Raw genomic sequence first — 13,619 nt, 5'->3', positions numbered from 1 at the left:
GTCTACCAGAGAATGGGGGAAACTATCTCTCTAGTTCTAATCTGAGAAAGATGAGGTCTTGGTAAATAAAGGGTGCAGTGTCAAACTCTACTCTGCTAAAGTAACAATTGGCTTGGTTTCCCAATTATAGGCATCTGAGAAGGAATCCATTCAATTGCAAGAGAAGCTGGTCAATTTAAATGAGGAGAAGAAGAACCTCTTGAATAAACTGGTAGAAGCAGAGTAAGTGTGTGGCATTTTATTTTATCCCTTCTTTACTAAAATCTCAGTCCTTTCCTAGAAATTTGACTTTTAAAACCAAAAACACATAAGCCATGCTCTGACTCTTGTTCATAATAGTAACTGATAGCATTGTTATCTTTTGTACTATTTTCCTCAATTAGTGTTAATTCTTTGGGTTCCAACTAAACAACATAATTGAAAGTCTAATAATCTAGAATACTAAATTAAATAATTTGAAAAGTAAACAAAGGAGAAATAGCATTTCCAAATCTCTAATTATGTTTCAAGTTGGTAAACATCAAAATTGTTTGGAACACTAAAAAAATAGAGAAGTAGATCCTTGGCACAGATTAGTCAAGGAAGGATAAAAATAAACCCAATAACACAGTTTTTGATAAATTTGAAAATATCAATTAGGAAAGAACTCTTTTTCACAAGTTTTATAAAGAAAGTAAATAGCAGCACAGCAAGAATTAGTTTTTAATCAATGCTTTATACCATATACGACAATAAAGTCAAAATAGATACATGACTTGAAGTTAAAGATCATAGAATTTAAAAAATAGAAGAGAAAGATCAAGTATCTTTCATATCTATCAACAGGGGTGAATTCTAAACCAAATGAGGGATAGAGATGAGTACAAAAATAAAATAAGTAATTTTGATGTTAGAGATTTTCCCTGAAAAAATAACTGATATATTGAATTTTATTGTAAATTTATTTTTAATGAACAAGTAACTTTCTCTCCTTTCCAACCTCTGCCTTATTCCATTAAAAAAAAACTGACAACAAAGAGTCATAGATAACCAAAAAAAGAAAGAAAGAAAGAAAGAGGAATAACAGAAAGAAAAGAAAAAGGAAAGGAATGGAAAGGGAAGGAAAGGGAGGGAAGGAAGGGAAGAGAAGAAAGAAAAAAAGAAAGGAAAGATAGAAAGGAAGAATTATTTCTAATTGGCCATGCCCAAAACATATATCTTATTTACATCTTGAGTTCTTCATCTCTCTATCATACTTTATTGGGAGATAAAGTCAGTCATTGCTTTGATTAGAATTCTAAGTCTTTCAAAGTGATTTGTCTTCAAAATATTGTTATGATATAAATTGTTCTGGTTCTACTCCTTTCACTCTGCATCAGTTCATACATGTTTGCCATGTTTCTCTAAAATCACTTCATTCATCATTTATTACCACATAATATTAGTCCATTCCATTCATATACCATAGTTTATTCAGCTCTTCCCCAAGTGATTAGTACCCTATAAATTTCCAGGTTTTTGCCACTACAAAAAGAAGTGCTATAATTTTTTTTTGTATATATGGATTCATTTCCTCTTTAATCTTAGGGTATAAATTCATAATTGTGTTTATGGGACAGAGGATATATATATAATTTATGTGACTTTTAGAGCATAGTTCCTGTAAGGAACTGTTGTATGTGGGAGTACTGGCCTGAGGATTTAAAACTTTTATCACCTGGTGTCCTTGAGCACCAGAGCATTATTTTATGAGCTGATTGGAGAGAGCCATGGGAGTAGGAGTGAACCAGGGACTGGGGAGGATATTTAAGCACTTGCATTTGGTTTAATAAATGGAGGAACTTGCCATCTTTGTCTCCCACCTCTTCAATGTTTGTCTGAGAACTTGACTACAGCTAGACTGAGTCAAGTCATAGGTTATGAATAAAGGATAAGCTAGCCAATAGGCACTCAACATATGTCACCCAACATGCACAAAGGCAAGGGAAAAAACTGATTTTGGTGCTATCTGATGGGGTCCCGGTTAAGGGCCAAGCAGAATCACGCATCTAAGGACCAAGACTTTTGGGCTGTCTTATAAGCAAGAAAGCAAAAAAATTTCAGGGGACATCCCAGAGCAAAAGATTTCAGGGAAGTAACAAGTTAATTGTTACCTTGGGGCAGATAATAAGGGTATTTGAAAGGAAGTTGGAACAAGGAGATGAGGAGGAAATCGAAGATAAAAGGAAAGTGTATTCACCTCAATGGCCTGAGGCAGAAGAAATAAATAAGTATTATCAAGAAAAGACTGGGATTAGTCCTACTGCACTTAGTGAAGAAACTTCAGCATTACAAAAGGCTATCAAAAGGGCAAAAGATCCTGGAGAAAGTTTGGAGGATTTAGGAGCTAAATTTCAGTCATAACCTGTCATTGAGGAGCCAGATCCTTTTAATCCAGGAAACCTCAGGAGAGGACATGAGCTGATAAATATAAAAGCAGTCAGAGATTTAAAGAAGGCAGTGGAGGAATGTGGGGTGAGATCACCTTTTGTCCAGCTACAATTGGATACTCTTGCATACTACATATTAACACCCAATGACTGGAAGGAGATAGTAGGGGCATGTTTGTCACCAGGACAATCTGTCTTTTGAATGATGGAGTTTGTAGAAGAGTGTAGACAGATGGCTCTGAGGCATGCACAAGGTCCCAATGCCACCACATATTATGAACAATTAAGTGGCACAGGTAAATTTCTCAACAATGCAGACCAAATATATCATGGGTTAGAAACATATGAAAGAATTGCTACCTGTGTGAAGAATGCTTTGGGACGTATTCCAATAGAAAATGAAAAGAAAGAACCATTTGCACTTATCAGACAAAAAAATGACAAGGCTTTTGTAGATTTCTTTGCCGATTACAGGAGGAAGTGGGAAGAATTTTCAGAGATGTAGCAGGAATAAATGTATTAATAAAACAATTAGCATGGGCTAATGCAAATGCTGATTGTTAGAAAGCAATGATTGGCTTAAGGGATGCCACAGGGTGGCTAGGTGGTGCAGTGGATAAAGCACCAGCTCTGGAGTCAGGAGTACCTGGGTTCAAATCTGGTCTCAGACACTTAGTAATTACCTAGCTGTGTGGCCTTGGGCAAGCCACTTAACCCCATTTGCCTTGCAAAAAAAAAAGTATAAAAAAATTAAAAAAAAAAGAAGGGATGCCAACATTGAAGGAATGATTCAAAGATGTGACAGAGTAAGGTCTCAGGTGTATCGTACAGAATTAATGGCAGAGGAATTTGCTAATATGCACATAGAAAATAAAGAGAAATGAACTTGCTTTGCTTGTGGAAAGCCTGGACATTTAAAGAAAGATTGTTGGAGTACCCAAAGAGCTAAACTCAGAAAAGCCAGGGTACATCTTCCTAAAACTCTGTGCCCAAAGTGTAAAAAGGATAGTGGGCATCAGAATGTAGACAAGGAAATTTAAATGGGGAAAGGGGCCCTCTCCCAGGGGCCCCTCAAAAATAATCATGGGTGTATGACAGTTAAGGACCAGCAGGAGATGGAACAGAAAAACCAGTATGCAGCTTTGGCAGCAAGCCAACCCATATCAAGCTATTGATGGTCAAAAGTGCTGGGAAATTTAGGGTACCTCCACATGCTTCCACTGAAGTGCCTATTCACCCTTTGTGATTAACAGATAAGGAGTTTGCAATCATTTTGGCTCCACCAAATCCAGATTATATTCACATTATACCTTTAGTAAAGCACGTGAGTGGGGAAATTTTCTCTATTGCAATTGTGAATGCTAGCTATATAAATGAGAACCAATGCATAGGTTAGTTATGTGTTTTCTCAGGATCTTATAAATTGGCAGGAAAAGGAGTTGATAAAGGGGCCAAAACTGAGAAACAACAACGAAACTATGTTTACTACTACATTTTCTTCAGAAAAACCTCTTTGTGTTATCCAAGTAGAAGGAATTGCTTTCCTCCTGGGGCAGATCGAACTGTGTTCCCCATACAGAACTGGCTACAAGCTTGGCCTAAACAAGCTCTGCCTATACTAATCTAGTGGGTATTGGGGGTCAACAAAAAACAGAAATTTTTTGTCAACCCTTGAAATGGAGAAAGCAGGGACTGTCACTCCTTTCATAGTTGAAGGACTCCCTACTATATTATGGGGAAGAGATATGCTGTGTCAATTAGAGGCAAAAATTAGCACAGATTTTTTGATTGTGGCTGCTGCTGAGTTGGGAAGTAAAGTCTCTGAGGCGGTGCCACAGGGGGACAGAGCATCTTTCTCAGCAGCAGTCCATCACACGAGCAACAGTGCCATGAATGGGATGTGGGGAACCTGCTGGCCACTCCTTTGGGCCGCCACTGCCTACCTGGCCACGCTATGTGTGCTAAGTGTGATCCAAACCCTAAACCTATGGCCAACTTCAGAGACTCCTCATCAGTGAGGTCAACCCTGACATTCACTCTAGCACCCACAACAAATTCCACTCCTGAAGCTACAATGAATTCCATTCTCCTGCCTACAACCAAGCATGCCATGACTCTTGCTCCGGCACCAGAAAGCCATGAAGTACACAGTAACTGCGCTTCCTGTGTTGAGAGCAAAAACGTCACATGCTATTGTGACGGTTTGTAATGGTGCTGGCTACTGTTCAGAAAATGTAACAACTCCAAATTTTACTGTTGTTAACAACTCAAGTAATTAGTAGAACCTACTACCAGTCCATCTCCGACTAATTCTACAGCTAAACCTTCACCTTCACTATCAAACATCCCAGTAGTCACCACAGTTGTCACAACAGGTGTACCAAACACTACCTTGATTCCCACCCCTTCTACAAGAAAATTTACTTTTGATGCACTTAGTTTCATTGAAGGAATTGTTCTCCTGAAAGCCTTTGGGTGGAATTCATTTTCTCTCTTACTTTTTTTTTTTTGCAAGGCAAATGGGGTTAAGTGGCTTGCCCAAGGCCACACAGCTAGGTAATTATGAACCCAGGTACTCCTGACTCCAGGGCCGGTGCTTTATCCACTGGGACACCTAGCCGCCCCTCTCTTACTCTTTCAAATACTCTCTCTCATTCTCTGCTGCCTCAGAGGGAACGAGGAGGGAGAAGGGGAAATCTTCCTTTTTAGAACTTCGAAACTCAAACCTATGTCTCAGAAGTTATGCATGCTTCACTGCAGGAAGGGTAAGAGCCCCCCCAAAAAAACTTGTTTTAGAAATCAAGGGACCCCCATGCCTTCTTCCTGGTTTGGGGAGGGGTGTTGGGCAATGACCACATTTTTTTTAGGCTATTGATTGGGAAGCTTTGTGGTCAATTAGTAAAGAAATAAAGGGAAGAAGACATTTTCTGGGACTGGGAAATTCAGATTTCATCTTTTGAATGAAGCCTGTGCTTATGGCTAATTACTTAAGAATGCATCCAATTTTTTTTGATCTGCTATTTCAGGATTTTCATGAATATGTATAAGGTTCCTCAAGAAATTCTGACTGATTCTAAAAGTTATTTTTCTTGACCAGTCAGAATATAAATATATGTGTGTATGTGTGTATTTAAACATCAATAGGACATTTTACATCTCTCTCTCTCTACTGGCCTGGAGAGGTGGGAAAATGTTTCTATATTCTGAGATCTGCTACTGGCCAGGGTATCAATCTCAGCTTGGTAAATGTGATACAAAAGAGCTGTTTCTGTGTTTGTGTTAGTGTCTAAACTCCTTTTGTGTGTGTGTGTGTGTGTGTGTGTGTGTGTGTGTGTGTGTGTGTGTGTGTGTGTGTGTGTGTGTGTGTGTGTGTGTGTGTAATTCAGATCTGAAGTAGTTAGTTACCTTAGTTAAATGTTACTCCTTTTAGTTTGGGTCTTGAATTTGATAGCTTTGAAAGGTCTTTTGTTGGCAAAAGAAAAAAGTTTGTAATCTTTGTCTTATCTGTCATCACATGTTTATGGAAGGGAATATAGCAGTTATGTGATATTCTTTTCTAACTCAAATAAATTATATTAACAGTGTTTGGTTCTCTTGTGGATATGTAAGTTATTTGAATACTTAATATTAAAGCCTGGAATTAACTTGTGATTGTTTTGAAGGGGTGGTAAGGGAAATATCACAAATCATGACACCCCTTTGGGATAAATCTGTGGATTCTTGCATAATATAATGATGGAGATATTATTTTGTAAAATTTAATAACTCATGTTAATTGACTTGTATGCTTAGTTGTTTTTACTATTGTTTAACTGACATTTGTTTATAATATTTTTTAACTTTTGTTTATAACTTATGTGGCGTCCATCATATAATTGAATTAAGGAAATTCTCTTCAAAAACAAAAAGGGAGATTTGTAAGGGACTGTTTTGTGTGTGGGAGTATTGGCCTGAGGAAGTAAAACTTTTATTACCTGGTGTCCTTGAGCACCAGAGCATTGTTTTACTAGCTGATTGGAGAGTGCCACAGGAGTGGGAGTGGACCAGGGACTGGAGAGGATATTTAAGCACTTGTATTTGGTTTAATAAATGGAGAACTTGCCATCTTTGTCTCCCACATCTTCACTGTTCAACTGAGAATTTGACTATAGCTGGTCTGAATCAAGTCATAGGTTATGAATAAAGGATAAGCTAGCCAATAGGCACTCAACAAGTTCCAAATGACTTTCCAGAATAGCTGGACTAATTCTAAGAATGGTGAATTAATATGTCAGTTTTCCCCTAGCCCTTCAACTTTGCTCATCCACCTTTTTGTCATCTGTGATAAATCTGATAGCTGGAAGACACATACCTCAGAGTTATTTTAATTTGCATTTATCTTAATATTCTAGAGCTCATTTTTTAAAGATGATTAATTGCTTAGTTTTCTTCATTTGAAAACTATTTTTTTACATCTTTTTATTATCAGTTGAGGAATGGTTATTAGTAGATGTTCTAAGTTGTCTTAGACTCAGTCTTTCTGTGGGTTCTGCCCCTCTAGATTTTAGCGAGAGTCATAATTTGACAGTTTTTGGAGTTGGGGGGGCATGAGTTCTGGGAATTCCTGCCTTCATGCTGCATCTTGGCTCCACCCCCTTACTTTTATAAATGTAAAACAGTTCCTTATATATCTTGGAAATGAGACCTTTATTAGAGAAACTTACTGAAATAGATTTTATCATAATTAATTTGTCTATGTTATCCCATTACACAAAAACTTAAAAATACCTATAATCCCTGTGTAGTGGCAGTGGAACAAGAGATATGATATTTAATTACTGCCAGGTTCTCTCATTTGGTTTCATGAGTCCTCCAAAGGAAAGTCATTGAGATAACTCATATCCTTTGAGGTAATTGAGGGGGTACCTTTAATTTACTTTTTTTCTCATTCTATTTTTTCTTACCTTTCAAGACACCAGATTATGCTTTGGGAGAAAAAACTCCAGTTGGCAAAAGAGATGCGAGCTACAGTGGATTCAGAAACTGGTCAGGCTGAGATCCGAACCATGAGAGCAGAGATTCATAGGATGCAGGTGAGTTTGGATAGCTAGAGGGGAAAAAAAAAAAGCACAGACTGAAGAATCAAATCTTGTAAATCACACCAGAAAAAGGGCCTGCAAAGACAATAACAGCACAGCCTACTTCTTATTTTTTTTCCCCAAGGCACCTACATATATTTCTAAAAGATCTACAGAATCAAAATTTAAATTGAACTGAGAATGAAGTAGTCTTTTTCCTGTTTTTTCTATGCCAAATAAAAGCAGTGAGATTGTGTTTCCTTGTTCTTTTTATTGTGAATACTTTTTTTCAATTTAAATATTTTATTTATTTGTTTTTCCAACAACATGTAACAGTAGTTTTCACCAATCATTTTTTTACAAGGTTTTGAGTTTTGCATTTTTCTCCCTCCTTCCCTTCCCTCCCACCTCCCCTTGACAGAAAGATCTACATTTGTAATTATGCATATTAATCATGTTGGGAAAGTAGAATCAAATAGAAATGGAAGAGAAAAAATATTAGAAAAAAATGACAACACATAAAACAACTTTTAAAAATTGAAGATAGTAAGCTTTGGTCTGCATTTAAACTCCACTGTTCCCTCTCTGGAAATGGGTGGTGTTTTCCATTACAGGTCTTTTAGAATTGTCTTTGATTATCGTACTGCTGAAATGAACAAGTCCATCATCCAAAGTTGTTGTTGGTGTGTATCATGTTCTTCTGATTCTGCTTATTTCACTCAGCATCAGTTCATGTAAATTTTTTCAGGCAGGGGGGTTGGATTCAAATAAATTAACAACTGGTTCTCTGCCTTAATGACAGTTTTAAATATACAAAAAGTTATACTGAATGGTAGTTTAATATTTCATATGTTTAATACTCAAATTAGAGCAATAAAAGAGGTACACAAAATTCAATTGTGTTATATTACTCACAGTAAGCAAACATATCCTTATGGAGAGAAAGTAACCTTGTAACCATAGCAGCCAATGTTGGAATATATGCAAAACCAAAATTCATTCTACCTATTCTAACTCTTTTTTTCCTTCTACTTCCATGGATTCCAAAATGGGTGATAAAATAACCCTTGAAATCTATGTTGGTTCATTATGTCCCAGTTTCCTGTTGATTTCACTGTTCAGGGAATACCAATGCACTCATAATATCTCAGGGGAATTTTGGGCTTAACACGAAGAGGAAACAAATGACATCTTGTTGCCCCCTGGTTGTTTTGACACTTTTTCTCTTCATGTTATATATTTGTTTACTGAAGTAACAAAAACAAAGGCATTAAAATGTAGTATTTCATCAAAGGTATGATGAGTTTTTAAGAAACTTTTTTCACCTATAGACAGAATGACCATTACTACTATGGTGCTTAAAAAACAGTTGTGCCAACGAACATTAAAAAAGGAGTAAGGAATGTAAATTTATGATTTCCACATTGGGCAGCTGCCTAGGCACCTATCTTAGAGAGAACCCAGGTTTTTCTTTGTTTGTTTGTTTTTGCAAGGCAACAGGATTAAGTAATTTGCCCAAGGTCACACAGTTAAGTAATTATTAAGTGTCTGGTCAGGCTGAGATCTGAACTTTGAGAGCAGAGAGTCATAAGATGCAGGTGAGTTTGGATAGGTAGAAGAAAGAAAAAAAGCACAAGTTGAAGAAGCAAATCTTGTAAATCATACCAGGAAAAGGGCCTGCAAAGACAAAACAGATCCTCCTGACTCCAGGGCCAGTACTCTATCCACTGTGCCACCTAGCTACCCGAAGAACCCTGATTACAAGTATCATTTTAACAACCTGTTTACCAAACTCAACAATAGAATTAGGCATTGGTTCTACTGAACCAGTGGAAAGGTGCAAATCGGCTGAATCCCCTCACTGTTTCCAGGCTTTTTTGTAGTCCTGTCCCGCATGATGTCTTATAAAACAGTAGTGTGCCATACTGTGTAAAGCTTCATCATTGCATATTATGTGACTCTTGCCTTTTTTCTTCCATTAAGGAAAAATTCTTGAATATTTAATCTTTTTAGTATCTTTATCATTATGAATATTGGATTTGACCAAAGGTTTTTCCCATTTTTCACTATTTTTTTTTTAGATTTTTGGTTTATATGTCTTTATTATGTACATCATTTTCCCCTGATGTTAAAGCAATCTTTCATCCTTTCTATAAACCTTGCTTGGTCCTGAAGAATAATTTTCTTAATGTGGTATAGTATTTTACTAGCTTATATTGAACTTAGTATATTTATATCACAGATAAGTGGTGCAATTGGATAGAGGAATCTAAAGTTAGTTAACATCTTCCTGACTTCAAATCTGGCCTCAGATACTTACTAGCTGTGTGATCCTGGGCAAGTCACTGAACCCTTTTACCTCAGTTCCTCATCTATAAAATGAACTGGAGAAGGAAATTACAAACCACTACAGTATCTTTGGCAAGAAAAATCCAAATGGGGTCAGAAAGAGTCAGACAAGACTCAACAACAACAAATTTTTATATCTGTATTCATTCATGAAATGTTTTCATGCTAACTTGACCAGGTTTTAAAATGAATACCATATTTGTTTTACTAAAAGGTTTGAGTAATTTTTCATCTTTTTCATTATTTATGAATGTTCTTAGCTTGAAAGAATTCTGCAGTGAATTCAGATAGTTTTTTTTAGGGTAAATTGTTGATAACTTGCCTTATTTGTTCCTGTAGAAACTGATCTATTTATGTGATTGATTCACTAACAAGTCACTTTGAACACTTTGTACTTTTGTAGCCGACCCTCTTATTTCCTTTAAATCTTCTAATTTGCTAGAGGATAATTGTGTGTAGTGGTTGATATATTACTGATTTACATGTGTATGACTTCCCTTTTTTAATTTGTAATTTCTGATTTGCATTTCCTCTCCTTTTTAAAACTGAATTTGCTAATGATCTATCAGTTTTGTTGGTCTTTTATTTTAAAAGCTCAAGTTTTTATTCAATGATTCCTTCAAATTTTATTTTATTTATTTTTGTTCTTATTCATTCTTCCATTATAATTCTTGTTGCTATTGTTGTTGTTGACTTGTATCCACTATGCCCAGCTCTTCAAGAGCCCATTTGGAGTTTTCTTGGTAAAGATAATGGAGTGGTTTGTCATTTTTTTCCTTCAGCTCATTTTACAGATGAAGAAACTGAGACAAACAAGGTTAAATGACTTAACCCAGAGTCACACAGCTAGTAAGTGTATGAGGTTGCATTTGGACTCCAGGTCTGGCTCTCTGTTCACTGTGCCTCTTAACTCCTCCCATTATAACCTATTTCTTTTAAAAAGCTCCTTTGGAGTTTTACTTTGTACTTTTGGTCAAGTCCATCCCCTTTAATGTACAGATTCTTTTCCCCCTTTTTGAAAACGCGGGGGGGGGGGGGGGCTATTCATCCCACTCCAAGCCTGATACTTCTCTCATTTTCTTTTTTTAATTTTTTTTAATTTTTCTCATTTTCTTTGATATTTCAACTGGCAATGACTAAACAATCACACCAGTCAGTCAATCAACAAGAATTTATTAGATGCCTTATGTATCAGGAGCATCAGTACCTGGTAAAGCAGCTCATCTGAGTCAGATGACATAGTTATCAAGAGTAACTAGATATTGTCTCATACCTTCTGAGCTCAGGTAACCATCCCCATATTTTTAATCTCTCATTCTCAGGGCAGAAGTCATTGTCCTTGGCAGAGAGAACAGAAGTAAACTAAGAAATGAACAGTTCTGCCTTTTTTTTGTTGTCAGTATCAGTATCCTATCCATCTAAAGCAGTAGTCTTGTCACTGAGGTGGATGGAGTTTTTCCCTTCCCTTCCTTTCCCTAGCCTAGACTCAGGAAGGCCTGGTGCATTCAAATTTGGCCAAAGACATTGTGTGACCCTGGGAAAGTCTTTTAATTGCTATCTGCCTTAGTTTACTCAACTGTAAAATTAGATATCAGTACCCACCTGCCAGAGCTATTGTGAGAATCAAATAAGATATTTGTATAGTGCTTAGCATCATGCCTGTCCCATAGTAGGTATTAGTAAATATTTGTTCTTTTCCCATTGTCATCTTTACAACCTGGCCCCCCAAAAAAGCTTTTATACACACACACACAACACACACACACACACACACACACACACACACACACACACACGGATGGATGGACAGGTAGACGGACAGTGTATCTATGGATAAGTCAAACTAGCTTTCTTACCATTCCTCATACATAACAGTATCTACCATCTCCATGCATTTGCACTAGCTTTCTTCCTCATGTTTGTAATATATTTATTCCTTTCTTTCTCATTATTCCTAGTGCTCAAGTGCTGCCTTCCCCATGAACCCTCTACCAATCTTCCCTCCTTCCATCTTCTGTTTTAATTGCCACCCAAATCATCTTGGGTTGTTTTTTTTTTTGGCATGTATATCTCTCTCTATATATGTTGTCTTACTCATTTGAATGTACAGTCCCTGAGGGCAGAGATGTATTTCACTTTTATCTTCCCATCACTTTTCCTTGACAAAGTGGCTGGCGCACAGTAGGTGTCTAATAAATACTTGATACTGACTGATTCTGCCCTCTCAATTTAACTAAGGAAAAAAAAAAACCCTTTTTCTTGTCCTTAGTATTACTTCCAGACTCAGTTCATTCTGAGTTTCAACACTTTGTATACCACCATGTTCATGTTCATCCTTTGTTATATCCCTTACTTCTATTCTCTCTCTCTCTCTCTCATATATACCTTTTTAAAATCAACAATGCTTAGAATCACATTCTAGACATGAATCCCCTGTACACCACATTGTTTTCTTTAACCAATTTTCATTTTTTCCCTCTTTGTTGTTTTCCTTTTTTATCTTTATAATTGCATTCTTGAATTTTTCTGAACTGACTTCTAAAAGTTTTTACTTCATTGGATCCTATCTGAATCCTTTGCTTTTTCTCTTTTCCAAAATTTAGGACCATAGTTGACTTTCCTCTCTCACAAATCCTAGAAGACAGTGATCTGTTTTATACAAGGGTCTCATTATTTCTACTCTAGAAACCAATTCCTTCTTTTTAATAAGAATAAGCTCCAGTATAGACTTACTCCTTATTGCTTATTCCATCTTTTTTTTTTTTTAGGTTTTTGCAAGGCAAATGGGGTTAAGTGGCTTGCCCAAGGCCACACAGCTAGGTAATTATTAAGTGTCTGAGACTGGATTTGAACCCAGGTGCTCATGACTCCAGGGCCAGTGCTTTATCCACTGCGCCACCTAGCCACCCCTTGTTCCATCTTTTGAAGGATAAAAAATTATCATTAAATCAAGTCAGAAAGTAATTAGCTGTTCTGCTTTTGGCAGGGAGCTCCAGTGCTAGAATTTCTGACAGCTTAAATTACTACTATATATACTTCTGTGAAGAGCTTATGAACTTTTTCTTGATCATTTTTGCATCTACTTCCTCTTTCTGCTCAAGTGGCTGTTCATATCACATATCATTCAACAAACTATTATGCCTGGGTTCAAAACCAAATTCCTTTGGCATTGTAAATCCTTTTTAACTACCCCAAACTGTCTTTCCAATGATATAATACATTGCTTCTCTTTATTACTCCAGTCAAACTAGTTTCCTTAATATTTGCACTCCAGTTCCTATCTCTGTGCCTTTGCATAGGCTGTCCTCAACGTTTGGATATCTTCTCTCTTCCCTCTGCCCATCAGAATCCCTAGTTTTCTTTAAATCTCAACTTCTACATGAGAGATTTCCTGGTATTTCCAACTCTTAGTTCCTTTTCCCTAAATCATCTTGTACATATTTTGTATTGATTTTATGTGTATGTGTATACACATATTAGCTCTCTTCAGTAGAATGTAAATAACTTGAGGGCAAGGACTATTTTATTTAGTAGATGTTTAATAAATATTTGTTGATTGATTGCTAAAATCATTTCTATTTCTACCTCCATTGATCTTTTCTAAAAAATATTTTGTTTTCCAGTTATATACAATAGTAGCTTCTACCTCTCATTTTTGTTAGATTTTTTTTTTTTTTTTAGTTTTTGCAAGGCAATGGGGTTAAGTGGCTTGCCCAAGGCCACACAGCTAGATAATTTTAAGTGTCTGGACGGATTTGAATTTAGGTCCTCATGACTCCAGGGCCAGTGCTCTATCCACTGCACC

General features: G+C 36.5%; 1 protein-coding gene and 1 pseudogene across 1 annotated transcript in view; both read left to right on the top strand.

The window, feature by feature from the left end:
* CCDC40 (coiled-coil domain 40 molecular ruler complex subunit) overlaps positions 1-13,619 on the top strand; it is a 108,418-nt gene that overhangs the window by 71,597 nt on the left and 23,202 nt on the right. Inside the window, exons 16-17 of the mRNA XM_074224991.1 lie at positions 131-222; positions 7,360-7,480. Coding sequence (XP_074081092.1) covers positions 131-222; positions 7,360-7,480 — 213 coding nt within the window. The remainder of the gene's footprint in view (positions 1-130; positions 223-7,359; positions 7,481-13,619) is intronic.
* LOC141510870 (sialomucin core protein 24-like) lies at positions 3,866-7,277 on the top strand (annotated as a pseudogene).

The sequence above is a fragment of the Macrotis lagotis genome, chromosome 2 (genome assembly GCF_037893015.1).
Source record: "Macrotis lagotis isolate mMagLag1 chromosome 2, bilby.v1.9.chrom.fasta, whole genome shotgun sequence".
Classification (NCBI taxonomy): domain Eukaryota; kingdom Metazoa; phylum Chordata; class Mammalia; order Peramelemorphia; family Peramelidae; genus Macrotis; species Macrotis lagotis.
Note: the sequence above shows the minus strand (reverse complement) of the source record. Positions and strands in the feature narration are given on the sequence as shown.